General features: G+C 62.6%; 1 protein-coding gene across 5 annotated transcripts in view; it reads right to left on the bottom strand.

Annotated features, from left to right (window-relative positions):
- CAMK2D (calcium/calmodulin dependent protein kinase II delta) overlaps positions 1 to 24938 on the bottom strand; it is a 132606-nt gene that overhangs the window by 55574 nt on the left and 52094 nt on the right. For all 5 annotated transcript variants that reach the window (XM_036239605.1, XM_036239606.1, XM_036239607.1 and 2 more), the window contains exons 3-4: positions 20294 to 20353; positions 3565 to 3619 (exon numbers count right to left, since the gene is read on the bottom strand). In XM_036239605.1, coding sequence (XP_036095498.1) covers positions 3565 to 3619; positions 20294 to 20353 — 115 coding nt within the window. The remainder of the gene's footprint in view (positions 1 to 3564; positions 3620 to 20293; positions 20354 to 24938) is intronic.

Below are 24938 nucleotides of genomic sequence, written 5' to 3'. Positions count from 1 at the left end.
AGACAGGCTAAGAAAAAAGAAGACACAAATTATGAGCATCAGAAAAGAAAAAGGAGACTCATTCCAGCGCCACGGACACCGGAGGATAATGAAGAGATGCTAGTGAATGACTCCATGCCCACGTGTTTGATAACCTAAATAAAAGGGGCCGGTTCCTCGAATGGCGTAATCTGACATCGATCACATAGAAAGAGGCAGACAGTTACACCGGCCCACCTACTAAGCACATGTCATCATAACTTAGAGCCGTCTACGCAGAGAGCACCGGGCCTGGACGGACGCACGGGGAACTGCCCCAGACAGCGAGGGAGCTGGTGCCGTCTCCACCTTCCATCCGGAGACAGCGACAGCGAGATCACCGTCCCACACGCTCTACACCAAACCAGAGGAGGACGCCACAGGCCAGGACAGCTACAGACAGACAGACGTCCTCCGCGTGGCCCTGCCCCTCCTCCCAGGGAGCGTGCCAGGAGCCCAGACACGTGAGCGCGCGGAGTGTGCCTGCACTCTGTCTGCCGCAGCCTCGGTCCTCCCGTGTCCCCGGCGCCCGGTGTGGTGCTGCCCCGAGGCCTGGGCGTTCGAAGCTGTCCAACCCTGTCTAAAGGTCAAGCCTCTATAAAAGGGATGGTGTCCGACTGACCCTTCAGTCCCGGTATCACCAATAAAACCATCAGCTCCCCAGTCACATGGTGTGGTTGGAAAAAGCATTTTAATACGATGATACAATTTCAAAATCTTTGGAAAAAAAAATATACACAATGAAGTACAAACCATGCGGCGTGACCCGGCCTTCTGCTGGGCTCAGCTGCTCTGAGGGGCAGAGACTGCACCAGCCCCCCGAGTTTTCCTGAACTCACTGCAGCGGGGCGTCTATTTCAGTGTCCGGGGCACCGCGACCCCCACCTCAGGCCGGTGTGTGACATTCTGTCGGCAGAACGAGCACCTAACGAACATCTTCCCTGGGGACAGGCACAGACACTCAGACGGAGAAAAGAAGAACTTTATGTACCAAGATGTGCTTTTGCCAGGAGGGAAAATGTTCTTTTCGAAGATGTAATAATAGCATTTTTCTCTAAAAGTTTAGAATCCTAAGAACTTTCCAACATTTAAAAGCGACATCGAGAGGCCCAGTGTCTGGGCCCCAGCAGGGGAGGCCTGCAGCCTGCTGCCGGCAGACGAGGCACAGAGGAGGGCTCGGGAGAAGTTCGGACACGTGAAGTGATCCTGTGAGATCGACCATCCAGTACAAACCGCCCTTCGAATTCCCACTGACCTGTGCTGGCTGGTGCCTGCGGCACGGCGCCCCCTGGAGGCGCTGGCAGTGAGGGCAGCCCGCCGGCCGCATGGCCTGTGGCCTCAGCCCCACCGAAGGCCCTCCCGGGTCCCCGCGTCCGGGTGCAGAGGAGGAAGGCCCTGCCGCGAGGAAGCTCGGCCGACGAGCGCTCCAGCCCCACGGCTGACCAGCAGTAGGCTCGGAGCAGGTTGAGGGTCAGCAAACAGGAAACAAGAACATGAAGACCAATGTGACCAACGGAAGTGAAAGTGAAGGGCCCAGGAGGCCCGTGAGGCCCGACGAGGGTCTACGTCCACACCTTCGGGCCCCACCGGAGAGGACAGGGGTGAGGCCGAAACAACTGCAAAGAAACGACGTCCGAGACGCCCCGGTTTGGCAGGAGCCCCAGACCCATGCAGCCCAGAGGCAGGCAGACATCAAGTGAGATCAGCGAACCCACATCCACACACGTCACGGTCAAACTTTCGAACACGACCGAAAGCAGCCAGAGAGAGAGACGACACCTCAGGGGAGGCAACAGGGAGGCAGAGCGACCCCAAGTCCAGGGGAACCGCCCCGACATCGAAGAAAGTGACTGTGGCCTAGAAGCTCTAGCTGGCCTGCGGCCTGCAGTGGGGAGGGGGTGCTGCCCGCGTGCCCGCTCCAGGAGCAGGGCCGCAGAGAGCCCTGGAGGGACAGGCGCACCGGGAAGGAGAAAGGACGACACGCGTGCGGGTGCGGGCGGAGGGGAGCCCCGGGGTGAGCTGGGCACACCGCGAGGGAGGCCGCGGCACCAGTGACGGAGCGCGGCCGGGCCTGCAGCCTGTCCCCACACTCACTGCTCAGCCACACCGCAGACACGCCTGCCCTCCAGGCAGACTGTCTTTCCTTCTTGGTGACAGAGCCACACTGTAGCTCTGGCACCAAGCGAGCATCCCTGTGAGGACGAGGGGTGTCAGCGCCCTCCCAGACCTGTAGCCCGACGCCGGGCAGACGGCGCAGGAAGCAGCCCCACCCAGGGTCACTGCGTCTTCTCAGGGACCGAGGGCAAAGACCCCACACACGAAAGACACGCAGTAGCCTGGTGGTCTGGCTCAGCGGTCCGAGCATCACCGTGGACTGAGGGGTTTCCAGTTTGGTTCCCAGTCCAGGGCACATTCCTGGGTTGCAGGTTGGATCAGGGTCGTGCGGGAGGAACCGATGGATGAGTCTCTCTCACCGTCCCCCACTCTGTCTAAAACTCGGTGGAAAAACACCCCCGGGTGAGAATCAATAGCAACAGGCAAATGCACACAGTGGAGTCAGCCTTCCCATCTCCGCGGGGCCTGGGCCTGGGCTGAGCAAAGCCGCCTGCTGCAGGACAGACAGACAGACGGGCCTCGGTCCCTCTGACCTCACTGCAGCCCTCGCGGGGCCCAGCGCTCACGCCCGGAGCCTCACGTCACGGGAACCGGCCTTCCTCCTGGTCCTCAAACATCACATAAAATTAGCTCGAGACGAGTCCACACACGGGTTCACGGCGAGCACACGGCTGTTTCTCTGCTGTCGGGTCCTTAGGGGGGTTTTCTGTCTTTCTCTTGTTTCTCAGGGTAAAGGGGGGCACCGTGGACATGTCTCAGCACGAAGCTTCACCTGAGTCCAGGAGGTACCTTCCCTGGACGCTGCTCCTAGGAGTGAAACTGTTACGTCAAAGACATGAAACTTCTATGCGAAGCGTCAACAGGTTTCCAGTGGCCTCGGGAGACCCCGCGCACGGGAGCACCTGCCTCCCTTCCCTACGCCCATCCGGCCAGGCTGCAGCCTTGTCCCGGGAGCCTGTCCCTCGTCCACCGCGGCAATCCCATCCCTCTCTCGGGGGACCGGTCCTGCCCGGCGGGAAGGACAAGAGACAGTGTCCTACGCTGGGCATCACCGTGTCTCCTCACTGCCCTCGAGTGAGGGTGCTGCTGAATCCGAGTTAACCCTCCGTCCTGGCCCTTCTTTTCACACGAGATACACTGTCAGTCTCAAAACCTTCCATGGCAACGTGCCAAGTGGCACCTTCACCCCAAGGGGAAGCCGCGTGACGGACGACCTCACAGTGGACGGTCCGGAGAGAACAGCCTCGCGCTGAGACTGACTTCAGTGTGAATAAACACAGAGCATCCGCCTCTTGTCAGAAGCACTGGGGGCGACTGTCATTCAAAGGACATTTAAAAACACTGTGGGTCGGGCATTTGGACGGGACACTGGCAAAGGCATGTTCGGTGAAGCTGGGCTCAAGGCAGCGGGGGGCGGGGGGCGGTACTCACAGGTCGAACACCAGGTAGTGGAAGCCCTCCTCCGATATGCTGTCATGGAGCCGCACTAGGAGAGAGAGAAGGCCGGTTACTGGGTGCCGCACCCCACGCCTCCCGCAGAAGCACGTGGGCCACCCCGCTCGGGCAGCGCGGGCCCTGCAGGCTGGGGCTCAGGCCGACCCAGGCTGCGGTTCTGGTCTGACCTGGGGCTGTGGTCACAGGCCAGCCGGCCACCTGCAGTGGTGGCAGCGCCCAGCCTCGGTGAGCCGGCTGAGCGGGCGGTGCAAGGGGCTGTCTGCACCCCAGGGCCCGCCCAGCCCAGCCCAGCCGGGCGTCACCCACCCCACCTTCACCACAGGCCAGCAGGAGGCTGTCAAGTCTGTCTTTCCTTTAATCCTCCCCTGAGGACATGTTTTGTTCATTGATTCTAGAGCGAGAGGAAGGGAGGGAGGGGGAAGGGGAGACAGAGCAACACAGAGCAACACAGAGACATAGATTGGCTGCCTCCCCACCGGGAATCGAACCCGAGACCCTCTGGTGCGCAGGACGGTGCTCTAACCACTGGGGTCGCCAGCCAGGCTACAGGCGTCTAGGGAATGGTCTCTGCTCTCCCTTCTTTCCCGAAAACGTCTGCACAGCAGCCCTTGGCCAACGTGTCAGGACGGCTCTTATCGCTGTGCTACTTCTAAACTCAAGGCACCAGAATCTACTTACCAAGTCAGACACCAAAAACGTGCAGCTAGAACTTTTAGGACCGTCTGCCGGCTCTTCAAGCCAGCCCTGCTTTGTCCCCTGAGCTGGCTTTCACTGAGACCACCGGGCAGACGCAGCCTCGCCTGGACCTGAGGTCACTCCCCTGAGAACTCACCCTGCGTCTCCTGCTATTTGCCTCCCCCACTCGCCCCGACACAAACTCCCTGCTGTGCCCGTCGCCCTGGCAGGAGAAGCGACCGCCTCGTGGGCACCGCGGCTCTGAGTGGTCCCACGAAGAACCGCGGTGCCCACCCTTGTCCTCGGCGGGCTTCCCGGGCAGTGCGGGCTGCCGCCGGGCAAGCACGGGTCCGAGGCAGCAGTGACTGTCACACAAACTAGAGTCACCCACAGAGGGACCCCCCAGAACCCCCGGCACTGCCAGGCTCCCCAGGGCGACGCCCACTCCCGGCCCCAGCGCCCTTGGTCCAAGACTGAAATCTGGCCTGAACCCCGCTCCAGAATGTCCAGGGCAGAGGAGGAGCCTTCTGCGCCCATCACCGGTCATCCTGGTGGACGGCGGGCCTCCTCTCGGGCACGGGGCGGGCCGAGCGCAGGACTGGAGGGCGGCCATGCAGCCTGCTCGTCGCCCAGGCCGGGCCTCTGCCTGGACGTCCCAGGACAGCCCCTTGCACTTCCAGGACCAGCCCCAGCCCCAGCGTCCTCCTCACGAGACCCCAGGAGCTGTGCTCCCAGCTCTGCAGCCCTCAGAGGCCGGGCCGTGCAGGAGGCAGCCACGCTGTTCTCTTCCATTGATGACTCTGCGACTCTAAAGAACAAACAGGCAACGATTCACTTCCAGATGGCGGCTGTGCGGAGCAGAGGGGTGTGGCTGTCTAAGGGCATCGCCCCAGAGGGCGACAGAGCCCTGAGCTTCCCTGGGCGGCTCCTGGAGGTGACCAGAGAGGCGGGGTCCCGCCTGCGGTTCTCTGGGCTGGGAAGGATCCGTCCCCAGGCACACGGCCGGTCCCACGGTCCCCGCCCTCCGCCCTCCGCCCTCCGGGCAGGAGGCTGCTGTCCCCTCGAAGGCCAGCCAGCAATCCTGGCCCCAGAACCGTGAGGCGGTTCTGCCAGAGAAGAGATTAGGGCTTTGCCAGCAGATCGAGACCGAAACGGGGCGTGAGCATCGAAGGTCTGGCCTTGGGTCCTGCAGGTCGGGGAGCTGCGCGCACACAGAGCCACATTCAGGCAGCGAGCCCTGGCTGGCTGGCTCCGCGGTTAGAGCATCAGCCTGTGGACCACGGGGTCTGATTCCAGTCAAGGACCTGAGCTGCAGGCTCGAGCTGGCCCCGGTCAGGGTCCTGCGAGAGGGAACCAACCGATGTCTCTCACTCCCCTCCCCTCCCCCTTCCAGTCTGTCCAAAAATTAATGAGAAACCACCCTTGGGTGAGGATTGACGACAGCGACACACGCGGTCTGCGTCCTCATTTGTCTAGTCCGCCAGGTTCCCGGGCCACAGCAAGAGGACTCCCCACGCGTGCAGGTTTGGGGGGCTCTGCTCTCAGGCGGGGAGTCCCCCTGCGGCACTGGGGAGCAGTCAGCAGCTGCGTCCGTGGGAACCAGCGGCTCAGCCAGGCCAGGGCGCAGGCAGGCACCCACGGGAACCGGCTCCCGTCCACGCGCCCACACTTCACCGAGCAGAAAGGCCGTGGGGAGCGCCTGCCCCTGCCCACCGTCCGCCCAGGGCACCGGTGCGGGCACCAGAGCACAGGACGGTGAGCGTGAGGGGCACCACGCCCACACGTGACCACGTCAGCAGGTGTCTGGCAGTTGCTACAGGTAGGAAGCAGGTTAAGGCGCAGGGCCCGTCCCGTGCTGGTCGGAGCCTGTCTGAGGAGCAGCGCAGAGAACAGGCGCGATGGCGGAGGGTCCTGGACACGCCGCCCCCGCCGCTGGACCTGTCCCTCCCTGGGCGGACCCTCTGCCAGTCCTGAAGCTTCGCCCCGGCTTGTCCGACAGACTGGAGGGGCCTGAGGCTCGTGCTGGAGGAGACAGGGCCCCAGCACGGACCCGGAACGAGGCGGAGACTTGGGGGGAGGGAGTGGGTCAGTCAGTCCCTCACGTGGCCGAGGAGGGGACACAGCCCACGGGGCACTGCCCGTCTCCTCGTGCTAACTGACGTGTGCCCGGGGCCTCTAGACTCCTGACCTGACTCCCCCGGGCAGCCCTCTCCCAGGGAGGGAGGCCTCACACCACCACAGCCCTGTCCCCCTGGGGCTCACCGACGCCCAGGCTGCCCCGAGCCCGTCTGCAGAGCCTGTGCCCGCCCCCCGCGGCTCCGCTCCCTGCTCCCTGCCACTCCAGTCAGCTCCGCCAGAGGGCAGGCGGTTCGAGCCGGGGAGCGTCCGACTGGCGCAGGGACGTGGATGGAGGGAGGAAGCAGGGGGGTCCGCGGGCTACGTGCAATCTCAGGCGCACAGCACAGCCTGCAGCTCCTGAAAGAGCATCCGCAGTGGAGAGGTCCTCAGGGCTGTCTTGTTTCTCGCGACAGCGCGAGGCGCGTCCATGGGAAAGGCGGGTGAGGGGACAGAGGAGCCTGCGCCACCCACGGGCACACGCGGCCCTGCGCCCCCCTCTGCCTCGCCTTGGTTTCGCTCGTGTCTGGTTTCAGAGTCCTCACGGAAGCAGCTCAATGCGTCCCTTTGTTTTGGTCTGGGCACCACAGAAAAGCTCGGAGAAGCCCCGGGACGAGCACAGAGCCTGTCTGGGGAGAGGGGTCAGCAGGGCTCCCGTCCGTCAAGGTCCCATTCCGGCCGACACCTCCCCTTCCAGCGGCTGACGACCAGGCCAACGGGGATCAGAGGAGTGTCGCGAGGCCTCACCGGGAGTCGTGGAGGCACAGGCACCACTACTGTGCCAGTCTGTGCCCGGCGTCTCGACCTTCTGCACACCCGTCTCTGCAGACACAGAGCGAATGAGGTCCCCTCGGCCCAGGGGCTCAGCGTGAGGGAGTCTGGGGACCTCGATGGCCGCCTGGCAGCCTGCACAGCACCCCCCACAGAAACGGCCTGCAGTAGGTCGGCCAACCCGACCACACCCAGGTGCCCAGGAGGGCCGAGGCTGTGGGCACAGCTGCAGGGACAGTGGGAAGGACCCTCCCACCAAGGTCCAAACTCAGACCCGGGAGGCAGGGGCGGTCCGGGCGCTGACGTGTGAGGGTTTGCCTGTCAGGATCCCAGGAAGGGTGCAGACCCTCTGGGTGCGCAGTCACCCTGCCCCTGACGCAGGGCGAGGGAGCGGGCAGAGGAGGGCCCTTGAGCCTGGCCCGGCCCCTGGGCACAGAGGGGCTTGAAGCCGTTAGGGTGGGACGTGAGAGGGCCTGCTGGCGAGTCTTCCTGGTGGCAGGAACGACGTGGGCAGGCGGCTCTGGCTCGGGCCAGGCCGGGAGGAGGCCAGAGCAGGGGGTGGGTCTGGGCACGGTGGTGGCCGGTGGAAGCACGGGAACCACATGGCACAGGCTGTGCCAGCAAAGCCGGGCCCTCCCCCAGAGCCCGCAGGTGTGGGGTCAGCGCTTCGCCGCGAGGTCGGGGGTGGTCAGGGCAGAGGCTCGGGCAGGCAGCACTGAGACAGTGGCAGCAGCTGCTACGAGGCTGTGGCCGCTGACTCACTCACTGCAGAGACATCTCTGCCCAGCGCTGTCCCCAGAACCCACTCATTTCAGCTCCCGTGACTGGGGACAGCACTGTCCCCCTAAGCGTGGTCCCTCGAGACGCGGGGCTCCGCCCGGGCCCTGTACAGAGCACCCAGACGGCAGAGCCACCTCCCTGAACACCGGCTGGCCCCAAGGACACGGCTCCTTTGCATGGTCCTCGCAGGGGGAGCCCCGAGGCCGCGCGGGGGCAGGGCCTGTGCACAGAGGCAGCTGCGTGAGCTCCGGCCCACAGAGCAGGAAGTGAGCACAGAGGGCTGCGTGCACTCGCTGGACTTTGGAGTCAAACAAAGGGCTGGGCTGGTCCCAGCTGTGTCGACCGGCACTGGACAGACGCTGCTCCGAGACTGGGCTCCTCACCTGTGCGGGGCACCAGCGGCTGTGTCGACGTCAGCACAAGGTGACGTCAGGCCAGGGCCTACGGTGACTCTCGGGAAAGTGAGAGGAGATGAGACGAGACTCGGGTGAGCACACGGACACGCCGGTGTTGCCGCCTCAGGGAGCTCATGCTCTGGCCTCGCGAGGGAAACACAGGAAGGGGGAGGCGGGACCTGCCAGCGTCGGCTAAGAGGCCTCGGCCCAAAACTTTCTACCAGCACCCAGGAGACAAGGCCTGCCGTAGATGGTCCTCGGACCCGAGTCAGCCTCACCCGGCGGCTGGACTTAGTTGTGAACACGCCCAGCACACGGGGACCCCGCAGCGTCAGGACGGCTGGCTGTGAGCACTGGACTCTTCCGCAGGGCCCCCCAGGCCCAGTCCCTTTTCTCTGGACGGTGGGGGGACGGCAGGGGGATCCCAGACTACAAGGTGCGGGGCCACGCCCAGAACCTGGGTTCCCTGCACGCCTGTCCTCGCCTGCAGATGTGCCGGGGGGAGCTGGACAGGCCCGGCTCAAATGCACCCCCACATGGATGCCAAGTGCCCTGAGGAGCCCGGGAGACTCCGGCTTGGCGTGGTCAGTGTTGTCCACCAGCCCGCAGGCCCGCCTTCTCCCCACGGGGCAGGGTGACAGCCCTCTGGAGAGAAATTGCAGGAAGGGCTCACAGCTGTCAGGCCCCCGGCTTAGCGGGCAGCAGTGCTCTGGCCGGGGGCTCCCCTGCGTGGCCACCGCTCAGGCTGTTGTCCAGCAGCAGGCGTGGGCTCAGAGGACAGCGAGCAGGTCGCTGGTTTTCAAGCACAAGTAGCAGAGGAGAGCTGTGGGCGGGGACGGCTCCGGTCCAAGCCCAGACCTGAGGTGCACAGACGGCCCAGGGGGCAGCCGTCCCCCAGGACCCACCTAGAACCTCCTCACGGGCAGGGCGTCTAGGCAGGGGGCGCAGGTGTGACTAAGGTAGCGAGAGGGCTGGGTCTCTTCATCTCTTCTCAGACCTTGAGTGGGGATGGAGCTGAACCAGAAGCCGGGCCTGAAGAGGCCTGTCCGCAGAGTCGGGCATTCAGGGGCAGAAAGCCAGCCGGTTACCACGGTCCCGACACACGTGTTCCTCCGCGCTGAGCCTTGGTGCACGTGGCCAGGAGACGGGCAGCAGGTGTCCCACCTCTCGGCCGGGCGTGCGGGCTGCGGCCACAGCGCTAGCCCAGGGCGCACCTGTCTGGTTTGCCCTGCGAGCTCAGGACAGTTTTCACATTTTACAGTGGTTGGGAAACGAAGCAAAAGAAGACACTTTGTGACGTGAAGACTGAGTGAGACTCGGATTCCGAGTGTGGGCCGCGCAGGGCTGCCCGTCGCGAGGCCGAGGCAGAGCGGGCGGGTGCCGGGCTTTGCGGGGCGAGTGAGCCAATGCTGCCCACAGCGGGGCGCCCAGGCCCCCGGGACCAACCCCATTGCCTGGCAGTCTGGTGGCTCCACCTGAGAAGCAGGCTTTGCTCTGAGGGTGAAGAGTCAGATGCAGGGCTGCGCAGTGGATGTCTGGGGCCCACCCACCACAGCAGTGCGGGGGGGCCCGGCTTCCCGCTGTGTGACTGTGTCCCCGAAGGCGGGTGTGCGGCCTGCAGCGTCACGGGTCCGCAGTGGGCAGATGCGGCGGGTTCTCCACACCCGGGCCCACGCCACAGTCCCGGTGGCCAGGGTCAGCGCCCAGCCAGCAGGCGGGGCGGTGAGGGCAGCTCCCAGGTGCAGGCAGGAGAGGGCGCTGACTCACAGGGAGGCTGACGGCCAGCCCGGGCAGCCACGTGCCGGGTCTGTCTGTCCAGCTGGGGGCCCGCCTGGCCCCACTCACTCAGCCAGGAGGAAGCCGAGTGGGGACGGGTCCTGAGCCTGAGTGCAGCCGGGCCGCGTGTTCAGTGCATCTTTTCCCTCCAGTCACGTTCGCGGAAGGGCTGCCCCCTTCAGAGCATCTACACTGACAGCACACGGGCCCGTGTGCAGCTGGGCCCTGGCACAGGGACAGACAGCGGACAGGCCGGCCCTGCTCTCGTGCTGTGGACAGGACGACACAGGAAGCGCCCGGGTGAGCGCACAGAGGACCAACCCGGAGGACCGTGCCTGTGGGGGGGCTGGGGGCAGGGCACTCGGTGGCCAGGCCTGGAGCAGAGCCAGGCGACGGCAGAGGAGGAGCTCAGAGCAGGGAGGCCCTCGGGGCAGTGTGAGCCCAGCTGTGGTCAGACCACGGTGGCCTGAGTGGCCCAGGAAGTGAGGGCAACCAGGGCACGGACACGGCTCGTTCGCTCTCAGGAACTGCAGGTAGGGGAGGCCTCAGGACTGTCCACCTACTCCCCCCTTTGTCGGAGACGCCTCCCGGCTCTCGCCTCCCAGCGACGGCCGAGCCAGAGGAGCAGGAGGGCCTGTGGGAACCACTCCCAGCACGAGCTGCTGTCTTCCATCAGCCCAGCCTCCCCGGCCTGGGGGAGCCGCCGTCTTCCATCAGCGCAGCCTTCCCGGCCTGCGGGAGCCGCCGTCTTCCATCAGCCCAGCCTCCCCGGCCTGCGGGAGCCGCCGTCTTCCATCAGCGCAGCCTCCCCGGCCTGCGGGAGCCGCCGTCTTCCATCAGCCCAGCCTCCCTGGCCTGTGGGACTGGTTCTGAGTGCCAAGGGCGGGCCACAGCGTCAGCACCTCGGTGCAGCCGGTCACGCAGACATTCCCAGACGGTCGAGCGTCTCTCCCCTCGCTGCAAACACACCTGCACCCTGACGCCGCTCATCTCCCCACAGATTCGATGGGAAGGCACAGGCCACGGGGGTGTGGGTCCCGTCTCCCCAGGAGCGGGGTGCAGTAAGAGGCAGACGTGGGGGAGGGTGCCGATCCTTCCCTAGGAACCGAAAGGCCTCAACTCCCTCACAAGAGTCACATTTACGAGGCCATTTTACTGTTCTTCCAAGTAAGTTTTCTTCTGTTTTGCTACAAATCTATGATCTGAAGGCAATAAACTCTGCTGGTCTCTGAAAGACTCCAAACTCCATAAAACCTTGGTGTCCAGCGTCATTTCATGGCGGGAGCGCGACAGCCTGTGAGTGTGACCCCGACGAGGCCTGAGATCCAAGGGTGGGAACCACCGGCTACGCTTCCCCGAGAAGATGCAGCTGTCGCGCCCGGAATCCGTCCGGTTCTGGGAGGTATTTTTCTCATTTCACTTCAGTACTGACTTACAGTTTTCACTTAGTTTTACATTTAAAAGCTTTATTATGTGCATACCCTTTTTAAGTGACTTAGAGACCAGAATTCTAATCTGTGACCATCTTATTTGTGGCTGACACTCACACTAGTTGCTTCCTTTTTGTTAATGGGGTGTTTCAGAAGCTCTTGCTCACAGGGGCTCTGGGAGAGTCGATGTCGGCCAGCCCTTCACTTGCGGGGCACAGGGACTAGCCCCCACCGGAGGCGTCCAGGCGGCTGTCAGTCCTTCCTCCCGGCCGGGCCCTGGCACCTGGAGCGGCGAGCCCTCTGGGTGGGTGGCCCCGTGCACCTGTCCTACTCGGCGGCAGCCTGGGTGTGGCCCTGGAGGAGAGGAGGGGGCAGAACCTGCCCCGGCAGGTTCAGTCAGCGAGTCTCTGGCTTTCTGGAGGAAGTGGCTCGCCGCCTCCTCATCTGCATCGTGAACATGTTCTTGGAGAGTGAGCAGGGGTTCATCTGATTTGAAGGGCACACTCTCATAAAAGAAAAGGTCGCGCGTGAGCTGACCTCTGAGAGTCGCGCTCGATCAGGGTTCTCCTGGGCAGTGTCTTGTGGACACACTTCGATTCCAGCTTTTCCGTGAGAAACTGGGCGCGGGCGCGTCAGAGGAAGAGGAGGCTCTTCAATCTGGTGGCTTCCTCGTAGCTCCCAGGCGATGAAGCCTATGCAAGACCACAGGCTTTTCCTCGCGCTACGAGCACAGGGGCACGAGCCCCCCCCGAAACCAGCGCCCCGGAGCCACTGCCACTCGCGACGAAGACCAGGTCTGCTGAAGCCCCGCTGCTGCTTCTCTGGGAGCCCCGAGTCGGCCCCAGAACGTCCTGTCCCCTACCTGGAAGGACACGTCAGCTGTGTCATTCACACATCTGTCCTGAAGAGCATCTAGAATAAAGGTCACCTAAGGACGCCATTGTTGCCGCTTGAAGACAGATACACAGACCTTCCCTGCTGCACAAGAGGGGTCGTCCCACTCCGGGCGACGGGAGGCCTCCCCACCCACACGGAGTGACCTTGGGACAATGAACTGGGAAAACTCCCGAACAAGTAGCTTCTCTGGTACTCACAGGACACATGACTTACAACTGCAGCACCGAGAGGAAAGAAGTGTTCACTCCGTTTCCTACGACACAGCCCCTGGTCACCCTTTGCCCCGGAAACCAGCGGAACGGCCGCACCGAGCAGCCTGCTGGCCCAGCACCATGGCCGGCCAGAGCTGGGCTGGTCTCTGTCCGGCAGAGTCAGCACAAATCCAACGCAAAGAGCACCTGTGACACTTTCAACAAGAAGCATAAACAAAATTTAAAAAACAAAAACAACTTCAAAGACCAGACTCTTCACCTGTGGAACATTTCTAAAGAGAAGTTCCCACCTCCACGCGTGTGAGTGACGGACGCACAACGGCCTCCCAGTGCGGCAGCTGCTCGCCCACAGCAAACCGCGGCCGCCTTCCGCTGCAGACAGTGTGCTCGGGACCGTGCACCACACCTCAGGCACCGGGCTCCACGCGCAGCCCTGTGACACGGCCTGTCTGGTCCCGGAACCCACTGCCCCTGGCCTGGCCCCACCGATGGCTCAGGGACAGCTGCTGTCCCTGGTCTGTGGCTGAGTCCTCAATGCTCTGTGACACGTTTCATTCATTTTCCTGATCAGTAGAGCGAGCACAAGATTGTTTGCACAGCAAGTGAATAATTAATTCAGGGTTAAATAAAACCACGTACAATATTTTTTTACCAAGATGCTGAAAATTATTGCCACTAAAATATAATTAGCTCTACAATACCTGGGTTCACTGTGTTTCGGTAACGCATACTGAGACTTCCTGGAGGTGAGCAGTGAAACATGCAACATCTCTAGACAGGATCTCTGTGCACCGTTCTCTATCCAACCTCCGTAAGTGCTAGATCCTCCCGACTGAGGAGCTACGGGCTGGCCCACGCAGGCTGCTGGCCCACGCAGGCTGCTCACCCACGCAGGGTGCTGGCCCACGCAGGCTGCTGGCCCACGCAGGCTGCTCGCCCAGGGCTGTGCTGAGTTTGGGAGCAGACTGTGGCCCAGAGAGCGGTGAGCACTCTCCAACACGGCTGTGACCTCTCTGGACCCAGGGGCCGGGGGACAAGGACGGCCCTGGTGTGCGCTGAGAACGCAGAGCCCACAGCGGGGAGAGAGCGTCCCCAGGGCGAGGACGCTGTCGATCCCAGTGACCGAGCGCGCGGAATGGCAGCCTGCCCCGTCTTCCAGCCTGTCGGGCAGCTTACTGAGCCGACGCTGCCTCCTCCTCACCGTTCTCGGGGGAGAGGCCAAGGGTCCTGAAGTGACCGAGACGCCCAGCGCCTTTCAGGGCTCCCGCCAGGTACACGCTCCCGAGCGGTGGGGTCAGTGCGGGTCCAGCCCAAGAAAACAAACAAGAAACGAGAAGGTGCTGGTAGTGTTTGGGACAGTTTTCTTTGAAGGTTCAGTTCAGGGCATCGTTCCAAGCCCCAGAGACTGCTGTGAGCTCCCAGCACTGTGCTGGGGACTTGACCTGACGGGCCAGACGGGCCAGATGCAAACACAGGCCGGCAGGGAGTCAGGAGTCCAGGGGACACGGCGCGTGTCGGGAGACCAACATGTGCTGCCCATGCGTCTGACCACACACTGCCCTTCGCTGGTAACAGAAAGACCGTTTTTCTCTGCAGTTTCACATGAAGTCTAGTGACTTCCTGCCCATCTCTGGAGCTGGTTGTTTAATTGATATGAAAAAATAGTTTGTTTACAAACGGACCAGTAACAGACGGACTCAGATACAAATTCACCAAATGAAAGAGAACTTAAGATAGTATCTTGAGCCCAGACTGGTTCAGTGGTCAGAGCGTTGGCATAGGACTGAAGGGTCTCAGGTTCGATTCCCGGTCAAGGGAATGTACCTGGGTTGCAGGTTCGATCCCCAGCCTAGTCGGGTTGTGCAGGAGGCAACCAGTCGATGTGTCTCTCTCACATCAATGTTTCTCTCTCTCCCTGTCCCTCTCCCTTCCACTCTGTCTAAAAAGCAATAAAAAAAAATATCCTTGGATGAGCATTAACCAAAAAAAATTATCTTGAATCTACAATTTTGATATCCACATTTTAACTGTTTGCTACATAAGTTGTTTACTTAAAAAATGATGAATTTAACTTTCAACTGAAAATTAAAAAGACTGCATCGCTGGCACTATGTTAATTGAGTGGAAGAAGAAAAAAACAGAGTAGATAATGAGACTTTTTGAAAATACCTATTTGTGGGGGGAAACCATGCTGTTTCTCAGGTTTGTTAAACAAGGGTCATTAGCTCCGCAGATATTGGGACACTCTAAGAAGTACTGCCTAAGAAGATAAAGAGGTGAGAAGTAATCAAATAGAAGGCGAACAGAACACAAGAACACTCAGCTTTTTACGACTGAAAAGTGTTAAACCACCTTGTCTGTTGGGAGGACTGGAGGGGGCGACACCGTGCGGGCCAGGCACAGCCGCTGACGCCGGGGAGGCAAAGGAGAAAACCGAGTACCTCTCGGGATGCGCTGGGGTCCTCACACTGGGGACCTGACCTGACCCCTCATGAAGCCTCACTGGCCCCCCCGACCTGGCTCCACACTGACTGTGCTGCCGCCCGGGGTCACAGGCTCCCCGCGGGACGAGGCCCGTCGGTCGCTGGCCCCCCCCGACCTGGCTCCACACTGACTGTGCGGCCGCCCGGGGTCACAGGCTCCCCGCGGGACGAGGCCCGTCGGTCGCTGGCCCCCCCCCGACCTGGCTCCACACTGACTGTGCGGCCGCCCGGGGGTCACAGGCTCCCCGCGGGACGAGGCCCGTCGGTCGCTGGCCCCCCCCGACCTGGCTCCACACTGACTGTGCTGCCGCCCGGGTCACAGGCTCCCCGCGGGACGAGGCCCGTCGGTCGCTGGCCCCCCTGACCTGGCTCCACACTGACTGTGCGGCCGCCCGGGTCACAGGCTCCCCGCGGGACGAGGCCCGCCGGTCGCTGGCCCCCCTGACCTGGCTCCACACTGACTGTGCGGCCGCCCGGGTCACAGGCTCCCCGCGGGACGAGGCCCGCCGGCCGCTGGGCACCTGACGATGGGGACAGCCACGGCCCACCTTCGCTGGGACACACCGCGTGCTGGTTCCTTACAAAGTCCAGGAGCGTGGGTGGAAACTGCCCTCGGAGCAGAGCAAAAAGGTAAAATTTTCTTAAAAAAAGACTCAACAAACAAAAACGTTCGTTTTTGTCTTGTAAAATCAGATGATATCTGGCCCAAGGACTTCTGCGAAAACTACGGAGACCGAGGTTAGGACCTGGGGCAACAGTGTCCGAGGCGAGGGGCGGCATGCACGGTGGGGACGGGGCAGCTGCGTCCCGCCCGAGTCCGGGTGTGGCACAATGCTTCCCCACGGCCCGCGGGTTCACGAGGGCGGCAGCCCTCACTCACAGGCTCTCTGTGTCCGTCCACCTGTCTGTCAGCTCTCCTTCCGTCTCCTGCCTATGAGGCTGTCCAGCAGAGCAGCCTCTGAGGCACGGCAGTCCCTCGACGGGCACAGGCGGGGTCCCAGGTACTCCTGACGCACCCCAGGACGGACTCGGCTCTGGTTTTCTGTGCTGGTATCCGAAGCTTTAATGTAACGTGTATCGGGCAGGATGGGACACTCGAGTGAACCAAAAGGACGTCGAAGTCCCCTCGAAAGGGTGCTGTGGCCGGCGAGGCTCCCGAGCAGGGCGCCCGTCACCCAGACCCGGCTGTGACGCAGGCAGCCACGCAGACTCGGGTGATTCGGCTTTGCCGTCGCTAGAGCAGGAGTGACCGAGCGCGGACGACCTGTGAGGCCGGTGCTGCTGCCGCCTGTGGGAGCACCATCTGCACCCGCGGCAGCGTCCGTGCATGTCACACAGCAAACGTGTTTCCGCAACGGCCTCCGGAGGCTGCGCGTCTGCGCTCGGGAAGGTGCCGGACCACGCCGCATCAGGCAGCACCCAGGAGGCGGGCAGCGTGGGCCGCTCACACTGCCGTCCCCCGCGACGCCCGAGCCCGACAGCTCTCAGAGGAGCGGCACCTGGTCTGCAGCACAGAGGCCAAGCGGGGCGCCAGGCAGGGGTGCTCGGGGCTCAGCCAGCCCTGGTCAGAGAGGGTGGTGAGGTCCGCTGCGGCCCTGGGCCATCCTCTCCCTAAACTCTGCGCTGCCCAACGCCATGCACGCGGCGGCCTGTGCTTGGGGTGGCGGCGGGCAAGCTGACAGGAAGGAGGCAGCCGTGACGATCTTAGGGTGTGACCCCGGCAGGGGCGCCGTGCTGCGCGGGTCCCTCAGGAAGGCTCACGGACGGGGCACACGTGGATTTCCCAGATGTTCGCTCAGACATCCGGACACATGCGGCCTCCCCGTCCGTGCGGCGAGTGAGCGTCCACGGCCACCGCAAGGCGAGCTCGGCCTCCACGCGGCCGTCCTCCGGGCAGCACCTATGCCCTGACGTCCCTGCCGGGCCGGGCCACAGCGTGTCCGCTCCTGGTCCTCGAGTGGGCAAGCTGCTCCCTCCGCCCCTCCCGGTCCACTCCCCTCGCGCTGGTGCTGCCCGGGCGTCCCCCTGGCTCCCAGCTGCTGCAAGATGTCCGGGCTGCAGCACAGTAAGCCCTCGGGACTGATGTCAGCAGAGGCCGAGCACAGAGTCGAGGGAGACCCAGGGGGACTTTGAGGACACTGTGCTGCTGCCTCGCCCGCGTGAGTTCCCACCGTGAAGGCTCCCCTGACTGTGGGTGCGACACAGCTGCCTGGGCACCGGCTCTCACGAGGAGACGAGCGCTCTGGGAAATGAGACACGGAGGAAAAGGCGAGCTCACAGGACGAGCCCGAGTGAGGCAGGGTCCTCTGCAAACTGCTCCGCACCCTGGCGCTGGGCCGGGCTGCAGTCTCCAGCTGGGCTCATGCAGACCATCCGGCTGCGGCTCCAAAGGCTGAGCAGAGACGGAGCCTCGGGGAGGCCACGTGAAGACAGAGCCAGGCTGCGGCCACTGACGTTCTTCCCAAGACGAGGCGGCCAGGGACTGGGGTGGCACATACCGGATGTGATGGGTGGGCGGCGCGCATGACTATGGGCATTTCAACACGGCAGCCAGCGGGTCGGACGGCGACACACGCCTGTGCTCAGACTTGCCCAGCTTCCCACTGCGCCTAGGACGCAGCGCAGACGCCGCTGCCCCCGCAGCCCTCCACCCGAACAGGCCTCTCGGCTCCCCTCCCTCTCACCCAGGGACGGCCACACTGCCCAGCCCTGCCCTAGGGGGAGGCCCTGTCCACAGCCCTCTCTCCGCAGGCTTTTCCATGGCTGATCTTCCAGTCACCTGACGCCAGCTCAGACACAGCTGGGACGCAGCTCCATGGACTCGCCTCTCCAACCTGTGACAGGCCCACCGCCCTGCACACAGGCCCAGCCCTCACCTGGGCCTGTCCCCTAGGACCTGTCCTCCACCTGCCTCAGCAGCCTGAGGGAGACTCCTGCTGGGGGTTCTCCCTGATGTCTGACCAAGTTCCTCACCCCCCTGGGTGTCTCTGTCCTTGGTCAGCCTCCAAGAATCTTTTCTGGTCAGTTTAGCAAAGCCCCCACCCCACACCTGAGATCTCCGCCTAGTCTTTCTCCACCACTGAGGCCTCTTTCTGCTCCCTGGCGCTCGGTGCCCAAGGGAGCTCGGTCTCCAGGGGCACCTGGTGCCCAAAGGAGCTCAGTCTCCAGGGGCGCTCGGTGCCCAGGGGCGCTCGGTCCCCAGGGACGCTCGGTGCCCAAGGGAGCTCAGTCTCCAGGGGCACCTGGTGCCCAAGGGAGCTCGGTCTCCAGGGGCGCTTGGTCCCCAAGGGAGCTCGGTCCCCAGGGGCGCTCGGTCCCCAGGGGCGCTGCTCGGTGCCCAAGGGAGCTCGGTCTCCAGGGGCACCTGGTGCCCAAGGGAGCTCGGTCTCCAGGGGCGCTCGGTCCCCAAGGGAGCTTGGTCCCCAGGGGCGCTCGGTCCCCAGGGGCGCTCGGTGCCCAGGGGCGCTCGGTGCCCAAGGGAGCTCGGTCCCCAGGGGCGCTCGGTGCCCAAGGGAGCTCCGTGCCCAAGGGAGCTCGGTCTCCAGGGGCGCTCGGTGCCCAGGGCTCTGCTGCACTGCCCCCCACGCAGGAACTCTGACCGCTGTGCCTCGTGGACAGCTGCTTCTCTGACAGCAGCCACACAGTCTCCTGGCCTCCAAGTGTCCGACGCAGCTCTGCAGGGAGGCCGCCCCTGCACCGTCACAGAACCGACAGGCGGCTGTGGGAGGGCAGGGACGCTGTCTCCTGACTGCCAGGCACAGCAGAGCAAGGAGCCTAGAACACGGCCTGGCTGCGGCCACTCTCAGTCCATTATGTTGAGTGAGACAAGTAAAAATTACATTTTTGGCCCAGCCAGTGTGGTTCAGTGGTTGACCATCGACCCCTGCACCAAGGGGTTGTTGGTTCGATTCCCTGTCAGGGCACGTGCCCAGGTTGTAGGCTAAATCCTCAGTGGGGGGTGTGCAGGAGGCAGCCAATCGATGTTCTCTCTCGTCCATGTTTCCATCTCTCTCTCCCCCTTCCTCTCTAAAATCAGTAAAGAAAAAAAATTACATTTTTGTGGTTTATCGAAAGGGGTATGAAACTGGCCACAGCAAAATGAGAAAGCTAACATACACGAGACTTATTATAAAAAAGGAAAAAGAAATAAACACAAGGGTTCAAGCTGTTCCCTCCAGCCCTCCACCCGGCTGCTTCCCGCAGCCCACCGTGGGGTGTGCGTGACGGCGGGTGTGAGCAGCCTGTGGACAGGCTCACGGGGCCGCTCTCCGCTGGTCAGGGTCTCTCTGGGGCAAGTGCTCAGAGGACAGTTCTGTGCTGAGAGGCACAGAAGAAAAGGGGAGCAGATCCTGGGAACACTGTCCAATGGAGTCTCTGAAATCCAAAGCCCGAGGATGTGAGAAAGGGGAGCCCACAGCGGGTGGAGGAGGGAAGGGCAAAGGCTGTGCCTGTGATGGGCAGAGCGCCCCTCGGGGACACAGCCACCGCACGCCCCGCAGGCCCTCAGACAGCTCTCGGGGCGTGGCCTCAGGTCTGCTCCGCAGGCCCTGCTCGTTCCCCTGGGAGCTCCCAGGGACGGGCATCCGGAGGCCCCAGGCAGAAGAGGACACTGTGCGGCCTGGCACGGAGGAGGGCCGCCAGCCTCTCGGTGAGCCATCTGCACCCGGCTGGCGGCCCCACCCCCATCAGAAGGGCTGGGCAGGACGTGCCCACGTGCTCCGACCTCGTCCCCTGTCCAGCACAGCGCTCGTCCTCTCTCATGTTTCCTCTGTGATTCTCACAGTTGTCGTTTATTTTGAACATTACCATATTTTAAAACTCAGGAAAGATAATACTCTAAAATAATTTTACTAGCTTCTGGAATGGAATCAGAGATCGTAAGGTAAACTTCCTACACGACAGGTAAACAGTAATGTCAATGACTAGCAGTGGCGTCAACTGTCTCCCCAGCTTCATCTGCTTCTGAACAAACCCAAAGACATGTAAAGGCAACACTCAGCTAATATCATCTTATATCTGTTTCTAAATGTTAATACATAGAGAACTGCTATTTCTGGGAAGCTATTGGATGATAGTTTAAATACCGGATCACCAATTAAACGTCTCACTGCAGTGGGAACATGCACCATGAACGCCGAGTAGGGGTTTATGCACCGGAAACGTGTCCTCACCGATGTTGGGGTGCTTCAGAAGACGGCAGATCCTAGCTTCCCTTTCCAGTTTCTGGTGATCTGTCAAAAACAGAAAACAAATCACAGCTTTGGCAAAGAAAGATGGAAGGACCACAAATAGTGCCCCCAGACGACAGAAAGCCTATGTATGTTAAACTTTGACTTCTTAAAACCGATCATCTACAAGGATGTGAACACAACATGGTTTCAGGAAATCGAATCTTGCCCCTCGCTGACTGCGTGTGGAAGCAGTGGGAACCATGCAGCGGGCACACAGGACCGGCAGCCGTGCGCTGCTACAATGTAACGAGCAGCGAGCAGCGGGCACACAGGACAGGCAGCCGTGCGCTGCTACAATGTAACGAGCAGCGAGCAGCGGGCACACAGGAACGGCAGCCGTGCGCTGCTACAATGTAACGAGCAGCGAGCAGCGGGCACACAGGAACGGCAGCCGTGCGCTGCTACAATGTAACGAGCAGCGAGCAGCGGGCACACAGGACAGGCAGCCGTGCGCTGCTACAATGTAACGAGCAGCGAGCAGCGGGCACACAGGACAGGCAGCCGTGCGCTGCTACAATGTAACGAGCAGCGAGCAGCGGGCACACAGGAACGGCAGCCGCGCGCTGCTACAATGTAACGAGCAGCGGGCACACAGGAACGGCAGCCGCGCGCTGCTACAATGTAACGAGCAGCGGGCACACAGGAACGGCAGCCGCGCGCTGCTACAATGTAACGAGCAGCGGGCACACAGGAACGGCAGCCGCGCGCTGCTACAATGTAACGAGCAGCGGGCACACAGGAACGCAGACCGCGGCTCTGGAGGCCGAGCCCCGGGAAGGGTCAAGGACACTGCAGCAGCCTGGCCCAGAGGAGATGTGCCCTCCCGCCAACCACTCTTCACAGCTGTCCTCTCCACCTCCCTAAACCGCATCTCCCTCACACCGGCACTTCCCAGTCCCAGAGGGCCTGCTCCTCCCCTACGTCCGCCATCCTGCGAAGGGGCAGGAGCACCCGCATTTCACGAGCCCAATGCTCTTCAGCTTCAGCGAGGCTCACATGCATTATGAGCAGTCAGCGGCCGAAGCTCTGAGCAAGCACCGAGGCAGGAGCCACCAGCGGCCCCTGAAGGCCGGAACTGCAGCCCGATGTGGGCAGAGGCCTGGCTCCACCCTGATGGGGCCTCTGAGATGGGACAGTGCTCCCTCGTTCACAAATGTCAGCGGAAGTGCAGACGCTGCTTCCCTAGATCATAAACATAAGTGGCATCTACCGATCAGCTCTCATGAATCCGTGTCCTAAACCAGCCTGAGAGAATGTGGGGGATACCACCCTGACCACAAGACAGTCTACAGCGGGCCCTCAGCCCTGTGCCCCAGCCCCCCATGCCCCTGACGATTGGAGAGCCCCAGAGAGCTCCCGTGGGGGGGGGGGTCAGATCTGTGACATCTACTCTGCACGGAAGGCGTCAGCCGGGCTCAGGGCTCGGTGTCACCGCTGTCCTCACAGGAAGGATGAGCAGAGCTGCTGGGCTGAGGTCCCAGCGCCTCCTGGCTGTGGGCCCAGGCGGCCAGCATCTCCATACGCTCCACCAAGGTCGCCGAGGGAAAGAGTCTGCCGTCAAAAGGCAAGTCACCGCCTCCCTTATGTGGGCGGACCACAGAAGTGACACCCACCCACTAGCCACAGCCCACTGGTTAGAAGCAGGTCACCGGCCGGCCCACGTGCAAGGGGAGGTGACTGCACAAGGACAGGAAACCACCACAGCGGCCACCACAGACCACGTCTTCCTAACCCTGAGCCGCCCCCACAGGCAGCCCTGCCGGCACCTGCCAGCCCAGGGTCACAGGTGCTCTGCCAGCCCGGTGGCACCCAGGCTGAAACCTGGTGCGAACCACAATGTCCAAGGGAGCGGCACAGCCCAGTCTTGACGTGGAGCCAGCAGGGGAGGGTCACCCGGCAGGAAGAACTCTGACTTTTAGCATCGTTTCTGGGAATGTTGAGAAAATGTACTTACTCCTTCCCTACTTTAAGGTACTTTTCGGTTTTAAAAGATTTTATTTCCAAAGAGGTGAAAAATGTGAGCTGGATCTAACAACGTAAGTCCCTCGCCCCTGTTCCAGATCTAACTTCTGCCCTTAGGCAGAGGCGCTCCGGCCGCAGATGGAACCAGGTCCCTCTGGAGCAGAAGGGCATCCGTCACCAAGCTCAGTGAGGAGCAGCTGGAGACCTGGGTGGGAATTTCCCAGCGAGGACCCTGGTGGCGCAGTGCGTCTCCTCCATGCCAGCCTGGCACGTGGCCTCGAGCAGCCAGCAGTCAGGACGTCTCACAGTGACGACGGCACAGCCCGGACACCCCGTCCCCATCTCACAGTGATGACGGCACAGCCCGGACACCGCCTCCCCGTCTCACAATGACAACAGCACAGCCCGGACACCTGTCCCCGTCTCCCAGTGACGACGGCACAGCCCGGACACCTGTCCCCGTCTCACAGTGACGATGGCACAGCCCGGACACCCCGTCCCCGTCTCACAATGACGACAGCACAGCCCGGACACCCCATCCCCGTCTCCCAGTGACGACGGCACAGCCCGGACACCCCGTCCCCGTCTCCCAGTGACGACGGCACAGCCCGGACACCCCGTCCCCGTCTCATAGTGACGACGGCACAGCCCGGACACCCCGTCCCCGTCTCACAGTGACGAAAGCATAGCCCGGACACCTGTCCCCGTCTCACAGTGACGATGGCACAGTCAGGACACCCCGTCCCCGTCTCCAGCATGGACGACGACTCTGCTGCAATTCAGTGAGGCCCTTCAGGCCACAGTGTGCCCCCTGCTCCCGGCCTATACACAGAGCCCCCTCAGCACAGCCAGGGCCAGGGTGGTCTGGGCGGGGCAGGAGTTCGGCCTCCTGTCCTGACTGGTCAATCAGCCTCTACCCCAGACACACAGGCACACACGTACACGTACACACACACACACACACACACACACACACACACACTAAGACCCCGATGCCACCCCACAGCAGATCCCCACCCTGGGGGTCACATAGCAGACAGGAGGAGCCCAGGCCCTATCCCCACACCCCTCAGCCCTACACTGGGCTGAGATCAGCCCCGTCCCCCAGCCCTGCCTCCTCCCTGGGGCCCCACCCTGACCTGCTCTAGGCTGAGGTCTGCCCTCCATCCGCGTCCTCTGGGGGCCTCTCCCTGCTGCTCTGGCTGCCGCGGGACAGCTAACCTGCCTCGATCCTCACCTTGACCACACCTGTTCCATTTCTAAGAAACTCAAGTCCAAGCCAGAGCCCTCCCCATCGCAGGGCCCAGCCCGGCTGGCCGCCACCCCCAGGACAGAACGGAGTGGGCCTGAGGCTGAGGTGCGGCATGGCCACCTGAGTGGGCCGCCTGCTCCGCGCACAGGGCTGTGTGCTCCCAAGGGAGGCGCGTGCACACCGACAGCCCTCCCACCAGTGCTGCGAACCAGCGCGAGCACACACACCACGGGACACCCAGCCACAGGGCCTGGCGCCCAGGCCGGCCGCGTCCTCCCTGCCCGGAGCCGGCCGCAGCCCTGTGCACACAGTGGCCTCTGCTGAGCGTGGGACCCACTGAGTGCATGTCCCCGTTAGAGACGCTGCGTCCGAGGAGGGGCTTTCCTAGGGCCCAGGGCAGGCCGCCTGGCTAAGCGGTCTGGCTCGGAGCTGCGCCGCGGGCCAGAGGCGCAGCTGAAAGGGTCGCGACAAGGCCTGCGGGCGGTGTGGGCGCGCAGACCGGCACCTTCAGTCAGGAACGTTTCAGTTCATCATCAGTGATGTGCTTCCGTCCTGAACTCTGCTCCAGCCTCACAGGAGCTGGTCCCGGAGGGCCAGTCGGACTGGAGGACACAGGACAACGGCCTTCCTGTCGTGGGGGGAGGATTCCATCTCTGTGCTCAAGTCCACACGCCTCGATGAAGGCGAAGCCTTCGGAAGGGGACATCTGTGTGGGGATGTCAGTCCGGCCTCCAGTCTGTACGGAAACAGGTTTGTGGTTTCTTTTCAGTGGAAAAAATGTTTCTCCCCAGTTGTCACCTTTAACACTGTGCACTGAGGATGAAAGCGGCCCCTGGCTCCCCGACCTTCTTTCTGAGTCGCCTGCGGAGGGAGGGAACTGCCCAGCGGTGTGGAGGACGCAGGCCTGGGGGCGCGCGGGGGCATGTCCCAGAGGGATGAAGTGGTGTCGGGTCCAGGCAGAGTGGACGGAGCTGTGTGTGCCAGCCCGGGTCCAAACCCGCCCTCCCCAAGGCCCCTCATCCAAGGGTCCAGAGCAAAGGAGCCGACCTCAGCTTCACCATCAGCCGCAGCCTCAGCATCCCCGAAATCTGTTCAACTTGAACACAAACACACACCCAGAAATGTGTTAAAAAGCATGTTGATTCCCTCCAACAGTGTCCATTCCCCAGGTGCTCCAGCGCCCTGTGAAAATAAACATTCTCCATGAAACCAGACACGAGGCTGTTCGGGCCACTGGTGGGAAAACCACTGATGTCCGTGGTCAGGAAGAGACACAATCAATGCAGTGAAATGTGACAAAGACTCAACTATTCAACTTTGTGGTTAAATGTTCCAATTGCCTAAAAAGAAGATGAGAACAGAGGTACCTGT

This window comes from Molossus molossus, unplaced genomic scaffold, assembly GCF_014108415.1.
Source record: "Molossus molossus isolate mMolMol1 unplaced genomic scaffold, mMolMol1.p scaffold_m16_p_4, whole genome shotgun sequence".
Taxonomy (NCBI): Eukaryota; Metazoa; Chordata; class Mammalia; order Chiroptera; family Molossidae; genus Molossus; species Molossus molossus.
This window is presented reverse-complemented; position numbering and strand designations above follow the sequence as displayed.